At 43.8% G+C, this 24220-nt stretch overlaps 1 protein-coding gene across 1 annotated transcript; it reads left to right on the forward strand.

The window, feature by feature from the left end:
* The first annotated feature begins 3225 nt into the window (after positions 1-3225).
* Positions 3226-23932, forward strand: PDX1 (pancreatic and duodenal homeobox 1). Its single transcript, XM_084841646.1, has 2 exons — positions 3226-3753; positions 22326-23932. The coding sequence occupies exons 1-2, from the start codon at positions 3324-3326 to the stop codon at positions 22730-22732; spliced, it is 837 nt and encodes a 278-aa protein (XP_084697772.1). The 5' UTR covers positions 3226-3323; the 3' UTR covers positions 22733-23932.
* Positions 23933-24220: the final 288 nt, after the last annotated feature.

The raw sequence follows: 24220 nt of genomic DNA on the forward strand, positions 1-24220 counted from the left end.
TTGACCCTCTTATAGCCTGAGGGCCAGATTCCATTTCAGAGAAGCTCTTGGGGGCCCCATTCCAGTGGTAGGTGGAGCCAAATGCGAAAGGAGAGGGGCCAAAATAAAAACAAATCTGCATATTTTATCCTTAGTAACTAAGCCTTCATGGAGACATTTCAACCTTTTAGAACATGGGGAAAACTGCACAAAACCCAGGAAACTAAAACCCGATTAGTGATGGGTGTGTGTGTGTGTGTGTGTGTGTGTGTAGATGAAGGGGGTGTGGCCATCTCACAAACTCTGGGAGGCCAGACGGGGCTCCTATCCTGAGATTCCCCACCCTTGCTCTATGTATCAGGTACCTATGTTAAATAAGAGTTATGTTTAAGTTTATGTGTAAGCTGTTTATGTTTATGTGTAAGCTATTACCTGTTAATAATGAACACCTTCCTTCCATTAAGAACAACAACTTCCTTAAGGCTGCAGTCCTATACCCACTTTCCTGGGAGTAAGCCCCATTGAACTCAATGGGACTTGCTTCTGAGTAGACATGTATAGGCTTGTGAGGCTAAGGGCGCAATCCTATGCACATTCAGACAGAAAAAAAGTCCTACAGCTCCCAGCATTGCTGCCCTGGCTGGGCAGAACATTTCTCCTGTCTAAACATGCATAGGATTGCACCTTAAGTTACTTTTTTAAGTAACCTGCCATCCTTGCTTGCATTCCTGGTCACTGAAATAGCCTTCCCCAATCTAGTGCAGTCCAAATGGTTTGGACATCAACTCCTAACATTTCTGACCATTGGCCATGCTGCCTGGGGCTGATGGAAGTTAAAGTCCAAAGCATCTGGACAGCACCAGGTCGGGGAAGGCTGCACTGAAGGGAAATTTAGGGTGAGTTAAGCAAGATAACGTTGGAAGAGTGATCTTGAGCATTCTACCTAGTTAAGGGGGAATTTTAGATGGGCAGATTTGGGTGGGTGGAGTTTGGAGCTTCCCCCACTGGAAGCAGGGGCACCAGCTATCACCGTTTCCCCCCCTCCCCCAAAAGGTCTACTCTAAGAATAAGCTCTAGTTATTTATACAGAAGCGATTATTACACAGATTAGCAAGGCTGCTTTTTAAAACGCATCCACTGATCTTTATGTCTCCTCTATTGTAGGTTTAGATTCTAAGCCTGTAGGCAGGGTAGGCATTCATTTTGGATAGCATTAAATGGCAGTCTAAAAATACTACATAACACACTATCCAACCAAAATTAAGCACGTTTAAGTCCCATTCATTTCCATATGAATTAAGCACGGGCATAATTCTCCCATTTAAATCAATGGGATTTAAAGGCACAATCCTATGCACGTTTAGACAAAAGAAAGTCGTATAGCTCTCAGTATTCCCCAGCCAGCATGGTTGGCTGGGAAATGCTGGGAGTTGTAGGACTTCTTTCTATCCAAACATACATAGGATCGCACCTTAAATCAATTAGTAAATAAAATGCAAAATAATAACACATATGCAAATATTCGCTGTGGATGTAAGCACAGACTAATGTTTTGGGATTTTTTTGTTTCGGAATTATCATCATCGTCATTATTATTACTATTATTCGTTTTAAGAGCGTGGTCTATGAAGTGTCTTAGGAAATGTTTCTTTTCTGTTTGCTCGCTGAGCCTACTTGGTGCAGGAACCGAGAAAGGTGATAAGCAGCCAGTGGCCTTTTCTAATCTCTGGCTGATAGAATTCACTCAGGTCGACAGGTTTCCCAGGCTAGAGGCTTAAAATTCAACAATTCCGGACACTTGTTGATTGAGCTTAAACAAACGTGAGCGAAAGCGGAGCCTCGCCAGCTGCCCTGTTCCACGACGTGGAGGAGGGACGGCTCCTTCTCACACGCTGATGCCCTCCTACCTCCCCGCACACTTCCCAGGTACTCCTTGATAGACACGCAGAAGTGGAGGTTGGAAACCCGCGCCTTCCATTGGACTCTCGAAGCGGCGGGCGAGGCAACTGCATCCAGGAAGCGCCCAGAAGAATCAGGGCGTCTTTTGCAATTGACTTCAATGGGATGTGGTTTGCACAATCCCTGATGCGGCCACTACAAAGGCAGCGGCCACCCCTCCCCACCCTGTTCATACCGACAATCCAGGAAAACTACAATCCAGTTCAATACACCATCTGTTTTCCAGCTGTGCGTGCATCGTCTTCCTCCAACCCAAAGAACAAGAACAGCAAAGCACTTTGTGCCCTGCAAATTAACATAGAAATTTGGTTAAAACAGGAACAGTGGCAATAATGATCACTTCTTTAGCATCAGTGGTTTCTGGAGCGAGCTCTAAAGAAAAAGTTTGGCTGAATAATTGACACACACACACACAGCGAGAGAGAGAGAGAGATTCAGGGGGTATTTGATTTTTAAATTTAAAAAAAAAAAGGTACCGGAGCTTACGGCTGACCTAGAAACCCCCTTTTTCTAATTTCAAAACAGATTCAGAACCCCCGTTATGAGGCAGAACACAAATACTGTTAATAATTTAATACATAAGGGCAATACAGTTGGGTACATGCTTCCAGAGCCTCTTGCTTTGATTACAGCACCCCACGTTGTACTTTGCACATGCTCAGAGAGCCTCTTGTTTAATTATGCCCCCACGTTCCACTTCGCACACCCAGAGACCCTCTTGCTTTGTTTTCCCCCAAGTTCCACTTTGCACATGCTCAGAGTCTCTTGCTTTAATTATGCGACACGTTCCAAAGATAACCGCTATTGCTCCCTGGGCTCAGCTGCGGTTAGACTGCAACCACGTGATGCTACAACCACATCGCAAATACAGTGGCGTGCATTACTACGCAGTGGAGGCTGGTGACTCCTATGTCAGTGGGGCAGTGAATACACTCTGGCTTTCAGTCAGAACTCTAAACGAGCTATCCAAAGTGCTGAGACCCATCCCCGAAATGGGCTGAGCACTTTCTATAGCTCCTTTAGAGTTCTGACTGAAACCCAGGCCGGATTTACAGCCCCACTGACACTGGAGCCACCAACCTCCACTGCTACTACGATCACCTTAGCAAAAAACCAAACGCCCCTCCCTTGCCCATTCTGAAGAAAGCGAAAGAAACTCAAAGGTCCCAAGCCTGAGCAGCGCTGCTTCTTATTGGAAAGGTGCCGCCCAATGGAGATACTCACCCTTCTCACGTGGACTGCCGGAGGGCCAATGGGAAAGCTTCCCGAGCTGTCCTGGTCCTCGGGGGCTCATCAGCAGCTCGGGCAGGTGAAGCGAACTTGTCAAAGGCTTCGCCCCACCTGCGGCGAGTTGTGCGGGGCTCGCCCGGGCGGCGACTGGAGCCATGAACGCCGAAGAGCAGTATTACGCCTCGAGCCAGCTCTACAAGGAGCCGTGCGCCTTCCAGAGGTCGCAGCCCCAGGATTACAGCCCGAGCCCGCCAGCCTGCCTGTACATGGGCAGGCAGCCGCCACCCCCGCCGCCCGCGCAGCCGCCCCCGCAGCCCCCTTACCCGAATGTGCTGGGCACCTTGGAACAAGGCAGCCCACCAGACATTTCCCCCTACGAGGTGCCGCCTATCACCGAAGACCCAGGCATTCCCCATCTCCATCACCATCTCCCGCACCACCATCTCCCGCACCCGCACCAAGAAGCGCTTCCCTTTGGAGAGGGGCCGGATGCCGGCGTGCTAGAAGAGCCGCGACTCCAGCTGCCCTTCCCCTGGATGAAATCCACCAAATCCCATGCCTGGAAGGGACAGTGGGCTGGCACAGGTAAGAGACCTCTTCCCCTCCCTTCGGCCCCCTCTTGGTCCAGGCTGAAGAAGGACGGACTGCGCTGCTTTGACGTGGCAGCCTCTCCCCTGACCGAGTGACCTCCAGATGTGTTAGACTACCACTCCCACCAGCCCCATCCAGCATAGCTGTGGGTGATGGGAGTGGTTCTCCGAAACATCTGGTGTAGTGCCTGATAGGAAAATTGACTTTTTCTTTGCGGGTGGTGGTAGTAATGGAGAACCAGTGCAAGTCTTGGACATCTCAATCCTAAACACATTCACTGCTCAGTCCTTTGCGTCTTTACGCAGAAGGGGTCCCGCTGGGTCCAGCGAGCCTTGCTCCAAAGATCTGCAGCCTCAAGCGATAAAGAAGGGCCGCGGAGATGAAAGGAACGATGTGGAGGTGCAGCGGTGAATATAATGCCACTGAAATCTGCTTCCTCCAAACGCGTTTAGGATCCAACCCGAAGGCAGTCCCGAAAGGTTTCCTCTTTGGGTTCTTAAAGTATGGAATAGTCAGTCTGGTGGCACCTTAAGGATTAACTAGTTTGCGCTAGAACAAAGCTGTTAGTCTTTAAGGTGCCACGGGACTCTTTCAAGTGAATCCTAGGCATGTCTTTTCAGAAGGAAGCCCCATTGGTCCGTAAGCCGCCGGAGTGTTTATTGAGGGAAGGCTCTACTAATGCAATAGCTCAAATAAACCAAACCACTGAGTTCAATACAATGTATTTCTAGGTAAGTGTATACAGGGAAGTGGCAGCCTTGGTCGCTTTTGCTGTGACAGCTTAACAGGGCTGTGCTTCTGGGTGTTGAAGCCGCTAGTGCAGTCAAGCAAATTTAGACTTTGGATGAATGGTCTTATTTGGGAAGGGGGTGCGTGTCTTTATGTATATTACTTCAAAATGTGGCAAGCCAGTCCTGTCGCATTTGGGGACCCTCCTATTAATTCTGCTGAGTGCAGCCCTCGACTTCTGCCCGAAAGTCGTGGCCTAAAGGAACTTCTTCCGTTTCCTGGTTGGAGCTGGGGTCACTTTAATGACAACACACCCAGTTTGTGGGGAGAGGATTTTTGTCCTTCTACAGCATCTAGCAGAGTGTGTGTGCTGCTGCTGCTATTATTTTTATTTTTATTTATTTATTTTGCATTTCAATCTCTTTTGCCTGTTCCACTCTGTGATACGACTAGCCTCTGCGAGTATCTCTTTTCTGGTGTAATTAGGAAGAGACCAGGAAAGAAAGAACTATAATTACGATCTTATATCTACTTAGGAATAATCCTTATTGAACTCAATGGAACTTACTTTTGCGTAGATATGCATAGGATTAAATGAAGGCCAAACTAAAACAAAAAACAAGTATCCGTACTTTCTCCTAGATTAAAGCCTTTGGAAAAATAAAGGTATCCCCCTCCCTCCCTTGCACAATAATAAACGATTTTAACACGTCTACAAGGGTGCCTTTAGAGTAGTTTAGGAATGCTAGTTAAATTAATAGATAATTTATTTCACTAGTGCCATCAATGTGCATGGCAAAGAAGACAGACCCCAACCAACTGATTAGTTGCACGACAGGAACCTGGGGTTGGATCTAAATTCTAAACCCACACTTGGTCTACTGCCCTTTTCAAGCCTCCACGTGTGGGGGGGGGGGGCGCAAAAGGTGATCACATCCCATTATGCCCACAATGAATCTAGTTCAGTTCACTTTAGTTACAACCCAAAAAGGATTTTCGCATCTGATGAAGAGGACAGTATCCACGAAAGCTTATGCCACAATACATTGGTTAGTCCCGAAAGGAGTGACTGCAGAATAGCCTTGAAAAGTATTCATCCTTCAGGAAGGTTAACATTTTTACCCACAGAAGCCCTATGGTTAAATGGTGGTAAAATAGGCCATATTATTAAGCCATATGTAGGTCTCCATTTCTCCAGTTTTATTCAAGTCCTTACTTTTCCTTCGAAATTAATTACACTGAGTATTCTGGCGAACATTAAAAAGGATTCGATGTTTATGTTTTTAATCTTATTATTTTTAGATACTCTTGGGGTGGATGGGAGGGAAAATCCGTAGCCTTACTCCACTTTAATCCCTCTCTGGTGTTAACTGCGTGCTTCACCAACCATGGAATCCACGTCACCCTACTTGGATTGAAAGCAATCTTGTCGTTTTGGTAAAATACTTCTTACTGTTATAAACGTCTCTGTGTATTTTCCAACAAGGAAGGAAGGGTTATTTTCATCCGTAAATATGGTAGTTTACCATTTAAATAATTTAAAATCCAAGTACTTTGATTTAACTGCTTGTGGGGGTGGTCAGCGATCCAGTTTCTAATTAAATTCTAATGGAAAGGAGGGGTGATTTTTCTCACTCAGCGTCCCCCCCCCCCCCGTTATAACAGGATCTGACTTGCACCTAGTTTCCGTGACCACCTGCTTGGTTCGCGGGTAGTTAAGCTACCTGTATTTAACCCACCTGTACGGAAATGGAGAATGCCACGAGATCATCCGTTTGCCAGAACAGAAACCATTTCCCAACGCAAGGAGCCTTGTGGCGCCTTAAAGACGACCAAAGCCATTCCGCCACAAGCCTTCGTGGACACGGCCCACTCTTCCTATGGAAATCCTTTCTAGGAGGCACGCCCGCCCCGGGGGCCTGGGAAAAGCAGCCCCGCGGTTGTTGCCTCTGGATTTACACCAACTGGAAGCTGATTCATCGCTCCCAGCCAGGCAGGCGCAGAACTGTGCTTGGCGAGGCCTGGTAACCCTACTCGTGTGTGTTGGACTCAGCGGCGTAAACTTGCTGAGGATTTTTAGAATCCTACTTGAAAGAAATGGCTTCCTCAAGCCGATTTATCCTCAGTGAAGCCAATAGGACAGAAATGGATTTAAACGAAGGGTGTTGTAGATGGGACGGTTGGCCTAAATAAATATTGAATCCAGTAGGGCGTACTGGCCGAAGCCTAGGAACTGTATCCAATGTTATTCCTACTTAGTGTAAGCCCATTGAAATGAATGGGACTTAAGTTAGACTAACATTGGATCCAGCCCTGTACTACTAATCCGCTCATTTCGCTGGGATTAGCGCCCTAAACGCACTTGCTGGCTAATAAATCCCACAGAACGTGGTGAGGCTGGCTTCCTAGAAAACAGGCTTCCTGCTCACTAGGAAACGAGTCACTCTGGTTTGCGATTTTAATCTTGGTGCGCCTCCGTCTCAACCGCCTTCAGGATCGCGACTCTCGAGGCGTCAGCGCCTGTTCACATTACCCAAGGCACCTTGCTCAAGGAGACTCCTGAAGTCTACCCTCACAAGTAGGTAGGTCTCCCTGAAGGTGGGAAGCTTCCCCGAAAGCCCCTCGCTCCCTCTAAAACCTCAAGCTAAATATTTGTTCGGGGACACATTCAACAGCCATTTCAAGCTTGCGATCTTGTGTCCGTTGCCTCCCACTGAATTCAGAGGGCTTCTTTCCGAGACGGAAAAAAATGTACAGGCTCGATCTTAGAAGTGCGATGGGGAAGGAATCAGGATTGACAAGTCCTAAACGTATTTACTTGCAAGTAAGTCCCAGTTTTTTTCATTGAACTTAAAAAAAGAAAAAGTGTGGTTAAAATGGCTTCACTACTAAGCATGCCTGTGTTTTAGTGTGACATGTGAAACCGTGCTGTGGGGGGCATATATTTAAAATGTACGTATTAGTAGGAATTAAAAGGCGTTCAGCTGCCTGTGGAAACAGGCTTCCCTATCCTGATGGTGACCTGAATCTAGATGTGCAGCCTTTATCTGGCCCAAGGTATGACCCAAGTGCTTTTGAGACAGATGGAGAGGCCCATTCCCTCCCAGAGCCACTAGCTGTGAATGTCTAGTGGTGTCTGACTTGAAACAAGATTAAGTCAAGAGCTGCACACAGCTGCACAATAAGTCCTCATCCAGATAAACTAAACGGGTTTATCTGGATGAGGACCGATTGATTCCAATGGAAACCATAGGACTCACTCTTCCAAGTAGGCCTGCTTGAACTTTGGAATCTCATGTTCTGCTTGAACAAGAGATTCCAAAAATGCAGCTGGAGCCACTAACGTGGGCAACCTACAGCCATTAAAATGTATCTGCCCTAAGAACCCCCTTATTTTGAAATAAATCCTATCAAAGTCTACCGGATTTCCCCCTCCCTTTCCAACTAGATTAGGATCTATTTAAACTCCCTGCAATCCTATTCAATTCAATGGGAAGACCCCCTTGAAGTGAGTAGGATTTGCTTCTGAGTTAACATACATAGGATCCGGCAGCAAATTTGATAGTAGCCATTTCCAAAGGAGTGACCAAAACCCAAACTGATTTAGAATTGTGTGCCCTGGTTGTCAACACTTTCCAGCCCTTGTTTCTTAAACCAATGGAGACAGCAATCCATGCCTGGTACTATTCTAATTCTAGAGTAGGTCTCTTTGAATTCAGTGGGATTTGGTTTTCCCAGTGGTAATGTATGGCTGTGAGAGCTGGACTATAAGGAAGGCTGAGCGCCAAAGAATTGATGCTTTCGAACTGTGGTGCTGGAGAAGACTCTTACGAGTCCCCTGGACTGCAAGGAGGTCAAATCAGTCAATCCTAAAGGAAATCAACCCTGAGTGCTCATTGGAAGGACAGATACTGAAGCTGAAGCTCAAATATTTTGGCCACCTAATGCGAAGAGAAAACTCACTGGAAAAGACCCTGATTCTGGGAAGGATTGAAGGCAAAAGGAGAAGGGGATGGCAGAGGATGAGATGGCTAGATAGCATCACCGATGCAATGAATATGAACTTGAGCACGCTCCGGGAGAGAGCGCAGGACAGGAAGACCTGGCGTGCTATGGTCCATGGGGTCACGAAGAGTCAGACACGACTTAACGACTGAACAACAACAAAAAGGTGTATAAGTCTAGACTTTAATTTATAAAAACATACTTAGTACCTTGTAGTAAGTTACAATCCCACCAGCACAATCCTACTATTTGTTAGCCTCACAGTAAATTACAATCCTATTGGCATAATCCTACGATTTGTTAGCTCTGCGTAGTAAGTTGCAATCCTTCCTATTGGTACAATCCTAGTATGTATTAGCTTCATAGGAAGTTAGAATCCTACTGGCACCTAATATAAATTCTTCTCCAGAGGGGACAAGAGAAACTTGATCGAGAAGGTGTAGTTTCATTTCATTACAAGGTGTAGTGGTCAAATTCCAGGAAGGGCAGCTGGGAACAACCTTCTGTCTCTGGCTGCACAATGTTATCAAGTCCTGCGTCTTGCACGCTCCGGGTCACGCCTTTCTGCAAATATTGCATTAAGGGCTTTGTTGGAATAGACAGCAGAAATGGGGGTGAGGGGGAAAGAATCCCTATCATTTTCTTGAGGGTAGCCGTGTAACTCTATTGCAGAAAAAATGTCTTGTGGCACCTCAAAGGGTAACATGTTTAGGGCACAATCCCAGGCCTGTTTAGACAGGAAAAAGTCCTACAACTCCCAGCATGCCCCAGCATAGATGGCTGGGGCCTGCTGGGAGTTGTAGGACTTTTTCCTGTCTAAACAGGCCTGGAATTGTGCCCTTATTCTGGCATAAGCTTTTTATTCATCTGATGAAATGAACTATGGTCCACAAAGGCTGATGCCAGAATCAAGTTGTTAGTCTTTAATGTTCCACAAAAAACTTTGTAATTTTCTTATCAGGGCTAACAATTCAAATATGCTTTTTCCTGTGGCCAGACCACATCGTAAGAAAGCTGATAATAATAATAATTATATATATATATATACACACACACACACACACACACACTCGGTCATGGAAGCTCACTGGGTGACTTTGGGCCAGTCACAGACTCTCAGCCCAAGCCACCTCACAGGGTTGTTGTTGTGAGGATAAAATGGAGAGGAGGAGGATAATGTAAGCTGCCTTGGGTTCCTTGCAAGAGGGAAAAAGGCGGGGTATAAATGCAATAAATAAATAAATAAAACCACATCCTGTTTGCCCAAAACAAAAATGGAAGCGGAAAGAACAAAATGAATCAATAGGGGAGGGGGTGGAGAGTTTTAATTTGTGTATCTCTGTGGAATTGCGTATCAAGAGTGGGTTTTTTTTTAAACATTTAAGGCTATGATCCTATACCCACTTTCCTCTGAGTTAGCACCTTTGTAGTCATTGGGTTTATTTCTGAGTAGACAGGCATAGGATGGCACTGTAAAGAAATCATAAAATAGAATGAATTAGTCTTGTGGCACCTTAAGGACCAACAGAATTTGTGTGGCATAAACTGTCCTGGACTAGAGTTTATTTCATCACATGGATGAAGAATTATGTATGTTTGATGTACTGACTAAGGCTGCATTCCTTACACCAGGAGTAAGTCCCACTGAATTCAGTGGAGCTTGCTTCTGGGTAGACACATCTAGGACTGTAAAAGCGCAATCCCAGGTGCATCTACTCAAAAGTAAGACCATTGACTTCAGTCCCTCTAAGCCTAGGGTTACGATCCTATAGGAGTAAGCCCCATTGAACTTAGTGAGACTTGTGAGTAGGCATGTAAAGGGAGTGCCCTGTAAAACGGCTACCCATCTAGATTTTTTTTAAAAGGCATTTCCAGTACCAGGAAAAAAAGTCCTCCCCTTCTCTTACTGACCATCATAATAAACATAAAGACGTTAAATACAAAGTAGAAGACCTCTCCTGAAACGTTTTCAAGAAACAAGCAAAGTTCTGAACTAAGGCTGCAATATTTAGTTGATTGTTTAACATTGTTTTTTTAGAAATATATTGTCTCTGTGTGTGCTGTCTGTTTATATGTTTTTATGTAAATGGTTTTACACTTTGTCTAATGTATTTTAATGGTTTTTAATCTTTGTAAACTGCCCAGAGAGTTTCAGCTGGGGCAGTATAGAAATGTAATGTAAGTAATTAATTGATAATACATATACACTGAGTTTGGAATAAGCTCCCTCCATAGTTGAACAGCACTTGGACAAAGAAGGCAAAAGAGGGGAAATCCTGACTTTCTCTCTTGTCTTCTCTTGTCTACATGAACATTAGCACAACATGAACTCGTGGACAAATGAGTGCCCACAACCTTTAAATTTTTGACATCCTGCATAAATAATGCTCTATTTCCCTACGTGTCTGTCCATAATTGTACAGTTTCTCTTTAGGTGGTATCTTCTATACACAGCCTCATCCCTAGGGCACCTATTATGTGGACGTAGGATTTGCTTTAGGTGGGGCTTTTTTCCAACTAAATGTGTTGGGGTCTGTGTGCATGTATGTCAGTGAGTGAGTGATCTAAGATGGCTATCACTGTAAAAGAGCTTAGGAACATTTTCTGGCAGTACTTCCCTCAAAATCTGTTGAACTTGTTTCCAAACACAGCATGTAAATATCGATGTACAGCGCCGCTCTATACATGTCTTCTCAGAAGTCCCATTGAGTTCGATGGGGCTGACTCCCAGGAAAGTGAGTATAGGGTTGCAGTATATTTCAAGGATTTATACAGGGAGTTTTCTGCCAAAATGGCACTTAATGCTGCGTGTCAATGATAGTGAACCCTTAATAAGCTCGAGCCATTATGTCCCGTTGAAATGAGTGGGGGCTGAGCATGCACACATTGTTCTTGTACAGTTCCCATTCTTTTCAATGGGACTTGCACAAGACTATTTCTGTTGAATTATACCCAACGTGTTTAACTGGAGAGATAGAGATAATTTGGAAGAAGTGTGCCCCATTCTACTGGCTAGAAGAGTCACCATTGTGAATTTCTGTCTAGTTAAGATATGTGTAAAATAATAAATTCTTCTGCAGCGGCATACAAAAGCAGTATTCATTACTGTCATACTTATTTAAAAACAATTTTATTATATCTGGTCTTTCTCTCAAAAAGCTGGATCCGAAGACCAACATCAGGCGAGTCCAAGGTTTGGCAAGTCCAGCAAGATTTCTGCACTGAGTAAGGGTTGGGCTTGATGGCCTAAAAAGCCCCTTCCAACTTGATTCTATAAGCTGCAGTCCATACTATGTTTTCTACTTTTTGTCTTTTCCTCATTCTCCAAAGAGATCAGCCCTTGGCTATGGGGAAGAGATCTGCTCTTGGAAATTTCCCTTGGACACGGGAAGGAACGAGGTTCTTTAGATCCAGTCTTCAAGGCAGTTTAAAATTCAGTGAGAACAGCCTTCTCCAAGCTGTGCTGGCTGCAGGATTATGGGAATTGTAGTCCAACACGTCTGGAGGGCACCAGGTTGGGGAAAGTTGAGTTAGAACAATGTCATCCATAGGCTGTATTTCTTTATTTAATTTATATCCCACCCTTTCCCTCACAAACATGGTCCTCAAAGTAGCTAAAATAAAATACAGGTTAAAAACAAAATCTTAATTAAAACATAACATAAAAAATACAATTAAAAACACAACAATAAAAGAAATGAAGAGCACCAGCCAATTAAACCCCCAGTTTGTGGTCAAACTGACATAACACAAACTATGTAATACAAGGTATTTCCAACTCAAAGTATATTTGGGCTGGCGGGAATGGCTAAATCTCAGTTTTCAATAGAGCTGAAATAATTTTGGCCACAAAGATTCTCCTCTGAAACTTTTGATGTCAGAATGGTCAGATACTCTCCAGCAGCTCAAATATTTGCTCAGATATATTCTATTTATCTATTACATCCTTATTGAACAGCTTGGTTGGAATGCAGTGGCTATCTTTGACAGCATTTGGTCGTAACTTGGCATGCAGCGGTAGTTCGCATTTGGCAGCTGACAGTGTCTTTAATATTTGACGCCTGTCAAAACAATCATGAAATGCCAACTAGTCTAAAGCAGGTGAATTCAAAGGTTAAAATCTCACATTCAGAACCGCAGTTTTTGAAGGAAAACACTTCCATTAAAGATCTAACTGGCAAACCTGGGCATTTGGAGGGGTGTGTATGACATTAGTTAATGGATATTCATTTTAGATCTGACCCCGACTAACTTTTGCTGGATTGAAGGTTTGCTTCCGTTTGTATCTGGATCCAGACACATTATATGTATGAAAGAAAAATGCAAGTTATATAGACCAATCCAGATTTTTCTTGTTAAAAAGAAAAATATATGCATGTTTATTGATGGAAATCAATCCATTCAGAATTCATTGATACTCAAAGAACCAAAACACTGATTTTTTCCCCCAGCATTGTGCATTTTATAACTCAGGCAACACACTTTAAGACTATAATCCTATACCTTCTTTCCAGAAAGTAAGGCCCATTGATCTCAATGGGACTTGCTTCAGAGTAGACATGTCTAGGTTTGCACCATAATAGCTCAATCCTATGCATACCTACTCCGAAGTAAGTCCTGATGGGACTTATTCCCAAATAGGTTTGCTAAGTACTGCAGCCCTCTGTCCTCCTTTCTTTCCTTCCTAAGCCTCCCAATAACTAAAGTTCTCTGGGCAATATACAGGTAAATTAAAAATGTGAAATACACAATAACAATAAAACAAAGGCAATAAAACAGCATATCCATCAAATTTATCTATAAAACCCCTTCCATCTACTAAAAAGGCATCCCCAGTTAATGAGGCAACTCTTCTTTTTCTTTAAAAACTGTTAATTATTTTACGTATACAAACAGCAGATGGCAGACACCATCTCAAAAGAGACATTCTCCTTTCATACTCACACAGGCGCTGCTGGTAGAGGTTCATAAATGCATGATCTAAAAAGAAAGTATGCTTTCATCTTCAGCACCGATGTGTTCCTTGTATGGAAATCCATGCAGATTTAATTGCTTAAAACTTAATTCATTAACTAAGGATTATTTAATTCTTTCTTATAAATATTATATTGTAAGTGGTCAAACAAAGAATAGTTTATTACTGTTTAATGTTACTGTGTGGTAGCTTACTTATTTACATATTATAACTTGGAGTTTGACAGTGTATCTCTAGATTTTAGAGCTTACTTGATTAGTTGCTTTCAATTTGTGTGTGCACGTGCATGCGCGTGTGTGTGTGTGTGTGTGTGTGTGCATGGTACACCAAACAATTTCATTAGACTTAAAATTATAACACTCCTTTATTCTGAATGTTTACTTTTAGGCTGTAACCCTGTCCCTTGATTAAAACAACTTCCAGAAACCAACTTTTGTTTTTTACCCAAAGTATTTGAAACCAAGGTATCAAACTGTTAATAAATCAAACAAAGTACCATGGATTGCACCAGAATTTACTTCCAAATGAGTGTATGGAGGGTTGTAGTATAAAAGGAGGAGAGGGAATCCAGATTGTATTTCACGTGTGGTGGTGGTGCCACCTCTGACATGTTGTGCTTATGGCTCACGCACATCCCAATAGCTCAGGGAAGGTTCATGCACATTAGGGAAAGTTCATGTGCATCCCAATAGCTCAGGGAACGGAGCTTGCAACAACAAAATATATCCCAGTAAAGTTTATATGCAGCAGGCTGCGGCCTGGAAAACTGGGTAAAGGCCTAAGACAGCTTTCCCCACCTTGTGCCCTTCAGCTGTGTTGGACTACAACACCCAGTGTTCCCCAGTCAGCATGGTTAATGGTCAGGAATCCTGGAAGTTGTAGTCCAACACAGCTGGAGGGCACCAGGAGGGGATGGCTGATCTAGGAGACAGGGGTAAAAGGAGGTAGGAAGAGGATAAGGGAGACCACACACAGGATGATTGACAGAAGCAAACTGGGAGCTGTGAAAGAAGTAATCTAGGAAGGGTAGGTGGGAAAATGGAAGAGACAGTGGATGAACTTTTTCCACCCTTTATCTCCAGAGCCAGTGGGATGAGACAACGGTAGTCAGATTCATCTATATTTTAACTCACCAGCCAATTCTTTGGTTACAGGCTTTTAGTAATAAGCTGACATCATGGCCTATTATTATTTTGTATCCAGTGTTACTCTAATTTAAGTCCCATTCATTTCAGTGGGTCTACTCTAAGTAGGACAAACACTGGATGCAATACATAATGTGCGAGCTGTATGTGTGTATACATGTGAAAAAGAAGCCGGGGGGGGGGGGACGACCCAGGTCTTAAATATCAATGTAAGCATTCAAAGAATATATGCAAATCTCAAAAATGTGCTCTAGCACCTTTTTATCCACTGTGTTTTGGGGCCACTTCAAAATCATGGCCCATCTCCAGCTCTAGCCATGCACAACTGGGGCATCAGTGAAGATGTGCATTCCCCCATCCAGCATCAAATCAAATGAGCTAATTCAGTGGGGTTTGGCTAAGCAGTGTAATGCATCGGCTTCATATGGAATTTATTACTGGATATGCTGGTGTCATACCCAGCTGCCATGTAATTTGTGAAGCAGTTCTAAAATCCCACCAAAATCAATGGTTCAAGTACAATGGTTTAGATGTTTGTGATGAGATCATAACTGGCTGCAGTAGAATATCTGCACAATTTATACAGCAATCATGTTTGTTAAAATACAGCCATGTTACATCTGTGTTTCCAACAGTAAACACTAAAGGGTAAACCAAACTAAATGGTGAGTTCCAATGACTTAGCAGCAGCTGAGTTGCACTGAAAACATGAATGTAGTGCTTTCATGAGCAACCAGCTCATGAGCAGCATAACATTGGAATAGTAATTTTGTATTGGGTTCACAGCTCTGATGTTATACTGGTCATATGAGTAAAACACTTTCCTGAACAATTGGTTGTATCCAATGTTACTCCTAGTTTTTGAAATGGGACCTACATTAGGCTAACAGTGGTTACAACCCATTGTTACCATAAATTAGTTGTTGCCATATCATCAGAACCAACTCAGAGGTTACTGGTGCATACACACAAATGATTAAGGAGGACACCCACCTCTGTCACTCACACTTCATATGTGCATTGCAAGAAATGAGATTGTACCACTAATGCAATGTCAGCAAACAGAATTGTTGTACGAGGTGTAGACTCAAAGCGTCTCTTATTTGCAGATATACGTTTCTACACTCATGTATGTCTCAGCATAAAACCTCATGTAGCTATACACGTGGACAGACATCCACATGTAAAAGTATTTCAAAGCAATTTTGTTTATTGGTTTCAGACATGGACCATAGCAATAGTTAGCGAACATGAACAGTATAGAACATTGGTAGTGATTTTACTGGTTTTAGTATTTTTGTGTATTTTTAGCATTTATGTCTTTAAAAACATTTTTTTGCCATTTTAACATTTTGTAGGCTACCTTGGTAATTTTATTGAAGGAGTGAGGATAGAAATCCCATAAACAAACAAACAAACAATCACATTAACAAAACAAACCCACTGATGATCTCATACATCCAATAATAACCAGCAGGTATACATATTTACAACCAGAATACACACACAAACACACATACATGCATATAGCTCCCTACCATCAATACAGAGCAACCCTAAACAGCAAACATCATCAGCTAATCACACATTGATCTACAGGATAGTCAAGTATGTGGAAATTAACAAAATCCCATCGTATTTGGCTAGTGCCAATTTGAAAAGTAGCCACTTGTATAATTCATTCACTGTCATGTGTATATAACTCTGCCCAAGTGTATATAACTCTGCCCATCTGAGGTTAATATCTCATGCATCCCATGAAGTGGACAGTCTCCACAAAAACATACACCATAACAAATTGGTCAGTCTTTAAGGTGCCACAAGGCACGTCTGTTTTTGCACATAGGAACGCAACCAATTTCAGCTGAGTATTGTAATGTGGTGCCCAGCTAGTCCTGAGCAAAAGAAATGAATGACTTAAAAAAAAAACACATTGTGAACTGTTTTTAAAAACTTCAGGTGGTTCTATACCAATAGAGCAATTGAAGGAAAGGTCAAACATCTGAATTGTTGCTGCTAATTTCTGGTACAAGTTGAAAATTCAGTTGGCAGAGCTTGATGTAGAGGCAAATAACTACACTTGAGTGTTATAGCTGTGTATGTGTGACAGGTTTGCAGAATGGTTGAATAGAAGGAAGCATTTTCCATAAGTAATACCTGAAAAGGTCAGTTTGATGGTGATTGGCCCTGCTGTAAACCACATTTAGGCCCCACAAGGAAAGTGGGAATTAAAAATGAAAACATGGCAAAGTTATTATTTTTGAAATTCAATGTAAAACTTTTTGAGTGAATTTGGGACTTAATTGTGACTTCCTTCCTTTTTGCTGGATTATACTCTTGCTGCCTCCTCTTCTTTTTAGACCCATTAAAGGTGCAATCCTATACATGTTTAGACGGGATGGGGGTGGGGGGAGTCTTACAGTCCCCAGCATGGCTAGCTGGGGAACGCTGGAAGTTGCGGGCATTTCGGGAGTGGGCCTTCTGGACAGGAATCCCTTTCCTCCTTGCTCCTTTCAGTTCCAGATGACTGCCCAGCTCTTCTGCATTGTGTTTCGGATTGTTCTGTGAGCAGACCTGAACAACCCAACATATACACAGGTCAAAAAATGGAAAGCCAGAGTCCACCCCTACACCCCACCCTGCCCAGTGTATGAGATATTCATCTGTTATTTTCCCCAGAAATAGTATCAGAGAGCAGACACTCCATCTGCTCTATAGACCTTCGAGGTCAAGGAGAAAGTTCCTACCTGCTCTTTCCATGCTGAATCAGTCGAATGTGATTAAAATTCTGGGGCAAGATCCAGCCAACTTCACAGAAACTTTTATATGCAAGAAACCCAGTTTAATTTGATTGTGAACCCACTGAATGGACCAACATTCCCCCCCCCCCTTCAAATTATCGCTTGTTTTGAGATAATGGATGATTTTGATGGCCACGCAAACAATTAATTGGTTAAAACAGAGACAATTAACATCCTACTCCTGAACTCATTTATGTGAAGTTAATAAACTGGAAACATGTTCTGGGTAAATTTATTTGTTAGGAAAGGGATAAAATCAGTGGTACTGCCAGTATGAATAGGCTGTTTTGTCTGTTGTTGTAGTACAAAAGCTCCCTAGTATTAATTGATATTGGAGAGGAAATCATAGATTATTCAGAGATATTTTCGTAGCACCTAATTGTGTTGTTACACAATCTAAGTCCTACTTAGAGTAGACTCTTTGAAATGAATCTACTCTAAGTAGGACTTGCGTTTGATTTCACCCAATGATTTTATATGCTTCCTTATTGATTTATTGATTTATTTACTGCCCAATAGCAAAGCTCTCTGGGCGGTTCACAAAAATTAAAACCAAACAACACACAATAAAACAATTTAAAATATATAGAACATTAAAACCACATGTTTAACTTTGTTATCCCTTTGATTTGAATGGGATATGAAAGTGTTTGAAGTTGGCTGGGTCCTGTGGAACATTTCTAATAATATCCCACCATCCACATCCACTTTAACCAGAATGTCTGCAAACTTATCTATAGTAACCTACCACACTTGCAGGGTAGTTCCAACCTCTCTATATTTCCAGAACGGTAAGATCCAGCTGAAATCAATAGGATTTGCTTGCTAAGAAATCTGTTTAGGGTTGAATTGCCAAAGAAAAATGGAAGTCAGATGGGCAACCCATTTTTTTCACTTATGATTTTGTTGGATTTATGAGAATATAATTGTTTAACTCCTTGAGAACTTTTTTTTTTTTTTTTTTTTTGCTGAGGGGCCGTCTATAGGTCTGATAAATAGAATTAATTGGTTGATTGATGAAACTGAGATTACTGCGTTTAATCTGGTTTCTAACTCCCTTCCCACTTCCCGCATTTACATAGAAGCAAGTTCCTCTGGTTTCAATACAATCTACTGGCACACTAGTAGCACTCCTACCTGGAAGTAAGCCCCATTGAATACAGAGGGACTTACTTCCCAGTAAATATGCATAGGACTGCGCTCCGAAGTGTTTGAGAGATTCGTATCCCACCTTTCCAGTTCCAGGAAAGAAAGGCGGCTTAAAGTAATCCTCTTGAAATAACTGAATACATATGTTTAAAGCCGTGCCCCACGTGTGTTCCGGTTATCGGGTCGCATCCGCTAATATCTCCAAGGCTTGGGTGCCGATTGCATTGAAATCAAGAGAACTCCGCTAATAAGCGTATTAACTTGAAGTAGGAACTACACAGAGAGAGAAGGAGGGAGGGAGAAACCCGGTTACATCACTGCATCAATTTCGCCTTTTAAATAATGTAACTGTTTAATCCTTTTGTTTTAAATGTTCTTGTTATTGTCTAAAGGTTTGATTGTTTTAATTGTTGTGCACCTCCTTGATGGCTTTTTAGCCAATAAAGGTGTTATATACATGTTAACATCATTAACAATAAGAGAGGAGGTATTCGTACCACCGACATAAGGTCGCACCTAAACTAGTAAAGCGCTAAAAATATCTAAAGGGGGATGGTGAGCAATTTTACTTCTCAGTGGATGAAATTTAAAGCACTTCCTTAAGACTCCTGTCCCGTGAACATTTACCTGGGAGTAAGTCTCATTGAACTCAGTGGGACTTACTTCTGAGTAGACACATATCGGACCGTCTAGCCTGATGAAACCATGCGCAAAAGAGTGCAATCTTGCACGCTATTTTGTGGCCTTTGGGTTCGCCGGCCTAACAAAGGTATTGCCCTAATATGGATCTTGGCATGGAGAGCGGCAGGGTCGCGAGATAGATACATATCCTGTTCCAGAAAAAGGCTGACGACGGAGCCAGGTGGAAGCGACAAGATCTCATTTGCGTTCAAAGGGCGATTGCAGTGCAGACTCTTTTCCGCGGGTCCAACCCCGCATTCACACGGCTGGAACCGGGAAGGTGAGCCTCCTCGGGCTTTAACATGTCATAGACCTCGGATTGCAGCCAAAACGCCCGCACACCTCTGTCAAGAATAGGAGACTGGCGAGCCCCGGCGACAGGCGGGTTGTCCTCGGGGCCCCTCTCTAACGCAGCCTCCCCCTAGGCTGGTTGGCTCCCCCAGTTGTGCTGGACTACAACTCCCAGCCAGTTGTGCATCTGGGGGCCATCAGTTGGGGAAGACGCCTCTAACCCTCAGGGGCTCCCCGGGTAGAGACAAAAGAATTAAAACCCAAGGGCATGTCGACAAAAATCGCAGGAACGCATCTGTTCAGTCTTTTGTGTTTAAATACTGCAACTGTTTTAGATTGCCGTTTAAAAGAAAAAAGTTAGTAGCAGCAGGAGGAGGTTCTTTCATAAGAACAAAAACTCGGAAAAGGGATTTTTAAACACAATAGGCAACAACAGAATGTCGTATTTCAGTGAGACACAATACTGAAAGTTACATTTTTGCATAAAAAATTCAGATAGATGGAGATTAAAAAAAAAAAAAAGGTAGACAGACCCATGTCATTTTCTGGATAGGTAATTTTCTGGAGCACAACTGATGAGCTAATTTTTTAATCCCTATGGACGGAAGTGAGAGTGCCCAAAGACATCGGTGAAGAAATCAAAGATATCAATAGGGTACACGTGTCACCTGGAATTGTTGGAACCCTAAGCAAAAGCATGCCACACTTGAACATTTTGTGGTGGGATCCCACTTGTAGAATCCTTATATAAGCATTGGAAGGGTCAGGGAAAGATAGCCTCTTTCCAAACCCTGTGACAAGCTGGCTGAAGGGCACCACAGAGTAACCAATTCGTACTGGTAATTCTGTCGGTTCCACAGAGCCAGAAATGCAAAGTAAAGCAAGCCAATACCAAAGAACGTGGGATCTACCGGCAGAGTGCTTTGCAATATGGCATGGGTCCGCATCCCATCTTTTCCCTTGAGACGAGAAAAGCGGGGTGGGTGGGTGGGTGGGCTGTTTTGAGCATACAATGGGCACGAAAGGAAAGGGTTAAACAGTTCTTCCTTCCTTCCTTCCTTCCGCCCCTGTACCTGGGCTCAGGCTTTCAGGATCAGAACGCAAGTTTTCATTGGGGTGGGGCGGATAGACACGCATTGCCTGTCACGCGCCTGATTTGGCCCTAACGATTTAAAGTGCGCTTTGTTAGTCCTAGCCAGAGTGATGTGGCCTCGCGAACAGGGACTGGAAGCGGGGAGGCGTCGATTCATATCCTCCTTATTCAGTCCTAAAATGCATCTCAGGCCGGTCGCTCTCTCCCAGCCTCGCCTCCCTCACAGGGCTGTTGCGAGGATACAACGGGAAACACATATGCAGGAGGGACTTTAAAAATGCAATAAAGGCTAGCACCTTTCCCTGCCTCTTGCAAATCCATGGACGAAATGGGGCTAGTTTGGTTTGTTGATTGGTTGATTTGCTTTAATTTGTCTGGGGCATGCTGGGAGTTGTAGACCTTTTTTCTGTCTAAACATACATAGGATTGCTCCCTTCTTGTACTTTTGCCTAATAAACGAATTTCTCTGGGCAGTGTACAGTAGGGTTGGCGCTGCAGTCCAACTAAAGGTACAGGCTTGTCGAATTTCTGGGGAAACCTCTGTCCAGAGTAGGAGTAAAAGGTTCTCTTCAAAACAGCAATCAGCCACCTCCGACGTGGCGCTCCATTAGAAGCTCCTGGGATCGTGCACAGCTGGGGATTATGGGCGTTGTAGTTCAACACATCTGGAGAGGTACCAGGCTGGGGAACGTGCGCGATGGACCACTTCTTTTAAATGAGCAAACCACCCCAGTGATCTCAGCCATCCTTACAATAACGGTCAAGTATTATATTCCACTCCGTTCCTAATTTCTTTCTGATGGAATTACAGTTACTTCTCTCTTTCTGATCTTCAAGATGTGGAATTCTTTTCCGCCGCTTGTCCATAGAATCATAGAATAGTAGGGTTGGAAGGGGCCTATAACACCATCGAGTTCAACCTCCTGCTCAGTGCAGGAATTCAAGTCAGAGCATCCCTGACAGATGGCTGTCCAGCTTCGTCTTCCAAGTCGGAAGCACCGCTGGGCCCATTGACTGATCTTATTTAGTTTGAGTTAGGCGCGCTGAAACCCATTGCTTCCTATGGGTTTGTTTAGTTGAAGGTCCTATTTTTATTCTGCCAGCAGCGAATTTTAATCACTGAGAGCACGATATAACTGCATCCTATAATAATAATAATAATAATAATAATAATAATGCTATAGCTTTAGCTTGTATATTCATTCCCATTTCCTTAATATATTTTTAAATTGAAAAAAAAGACCAATACTGAGGTTTTGGCAATACACGTGTTTACTTTTATTCCATAAATATATTAATTATATTGATTAATGAGTTAAAAAGCAGATGATTAACCAAGTTTAAAACAAAAATTGCCTGACAGCTCTGCATAAAAATTCCAGGATTCTTCCCTGACGTGTTTCTATTGAGATGTTGTTGATTATGGCCCACTTGTAAATTCATTTAAATCCAAATAGGCCTAAGCTGGCTATGTACACCAGGCTCCTAGTAGATAGATATCTCTTTGCGACTATAGGATTACCCGGCTTGTGAGCGGTCTCCCTCAAAGGTGAGATAGAAATTGATAAAATAAAATAGATTCGACTTCCCCAAGGTGATCGGAGGAGTTTCCATCTTCTCTTCAAGGTTCTAGTCCTCAGCATCCCGGGCCGCGGCCTCACTCCCGGGGTGGATTCTAACTGTGGCTTTTTCCTCAGGTGGCTCCTACGTGGTCGAGCCAGAGGAGAATAAGCGGACGAGGACGGCCTACACGAGGGCGCAGCTCCTGGAGCTGGAGAAGGAGTTCCTCTTCAACAAGTACATCTCCCGGCCCCGCCGGGTGGAGCTGGCCGTCATGCTGAACTTAACCGAGAGGCACATCAAGATCTGGTTCCAGAACCGAAGGATGAAGTGGAAGAAGGAGGAGGATAAAAAGCGAGGCGCGGGCGGCGGAGGGAGAGAGCCGGAGCCCGAGCAAGACTGCGTGGTGTCTTCGGGAGACCTGCCGGGGAAAGAGGACGCGGAAGAGCAGCGGCAGCCCCGCGCCGTCAAGTCGGGCTCCCTGGAACGGCGCCCCTCCAGCCCCACCGCGTCCCCCAGGCGGCCGCAGCAGGAGGCGCGGTGAAGGATCGCCTCCCTCCCGAGGGCAGGGAGACCACGAGGAGGAGGAGGAGACGGAGGCTGGGATCAGCCCCCGAGGACTTGAACGCCGAAAGCCGTTCCATACAGGGCCTGGAACCTCTCCCTGGAGTAGTGCCCTCGACGCCACAGTGACTGGCTACTGCACAGAAGGGGGCAGACGTGAGGAGAAGGGGGCGAACCTGCCTAAGGCAGAGCTGGGCAGAGCTCCAGATGTTTTTGGAGTTCAACTTCCAACGTTCCTGACCATTGGCTTTGCTGCCAGGGGCTTATGGGAGCTGTAGTCCCAAACCCTGGAGATCTGCTGCCCACCCCCGGGCCAACGGATTGGCAACCTAGCGCCTTCCAGATATGTTGGACTACAGTCCCCATCAACCCTGACCATTGGCCATTCTGGGGCTTATGGGAATTGTAGTCCAACGCCTGGAGGGCCCCAGGTTGCCTACTCCTGGCCTAAGGAAAGAAGTGAGGGCTGGAGGGGAAATGGGGGGTACCTTCCCTTCCAAACATCATATACCTTGTTTCTGTATTTTATTTTGTAATGCAGTCTTGGTTCAGAAGCCTTTTAAAGAACTGTGCTTGTTTAAAATGTTTTGAAAACTGGATATTTAAATGACTGTTCTGTGTAATAAATATTCAACCGTGGAGAAAACTGGGTGGTGCGGGAGAGAAAAGTCCCATGAGTGTGAACTAGACTCATCATAGCCTTCCACGACTTGCATTGAGTAATGGGCTGTTGTTGGAAATACAGTTCTTGGTATGTGAGCAAGACATATCCCACCTAAGGGCACAATCCTATGCATGTTTAGACAGAAGAAAGACCTGCAACTCTGCAGTCTTCCCCGCTCCCCCGTAGCGCAGCTGGGGGCCAAAATCCAGGGCCCTGCAGCCCAGGTGGGCTGCCAAATGACCACCCAGAGAGCGGCAGCCTATTGCCAGCACTTGGGCTGATACAGGCAGATCCAACCTACTGGGGCTGAAGCTGCTCACTGCAGCATACTTTTCTTCTTATTTTTACAAACAATTGGGGGGGGGGGGCTGGCCAGGCATCTACATGGCTCCAGATGCTCATTTTATTGTTTTTACTTTTAAAATGCATTTCTCTTTTCTACAGCAAAAAGGTGCTTATGCCCATGTGAATATGTTTAGCATCAGGGGAGCAGAAATAAATCCCATATTATTCCAGTAGCAATGATGGTGCTATGATTTCAGTAAGTTTAAAGTGTGAAATGATGCATGCTCAGAGAATTTCTTTTTTTAAAAAAAACTTGGCGAAGAGTTGTTTTTTTTAAAAAAAAAATCTGTTTTGTTTTTGCTTCCCCCTCTCTAACAGATCAGGTATGTGGAAACAGTTGTAAAGCATGGGATGGGTATAGGGGGGTGGGACAGGCAGGGAGAAAAGAAATGTTCATTGTGTGCGTCACAACTGAAGACAAATGGCCCTCTGAAGGAGGCACATAAGACCATTTAATAA

The sequence above is a fragment of the Heloderma suspectum genome, chromosome 3 (genome assembly GCF_057233095.1).
Source record: "Heloderma suspectum isolate Gila_16-S chromosome 3, 16-S_ref, whole genome shotgun sequence".
Taxonomy (NCBI): Eukaryota; Metazoa; Chordata; class Lepidosauria; order Squamata; family Helodermatidae; genus Heloderma; species Heloderma suspectum.

Coding starts and splice junctions, on each gene's coding strand:
- PDX1 (XM_084841646.1), top strand. CDS start 3,324: ATGAACGCCGAAGAGCAGTATTACGCCTCGAGCCAGCTCTACAAGGAG. Junction 3,754..22,325: donor GGGACAGTGGGCTGGCACAG/GTAAGAGACCTC, acceptor CTTTTTCCTCAG/GTGGCTCCTACGTGGTCGAG.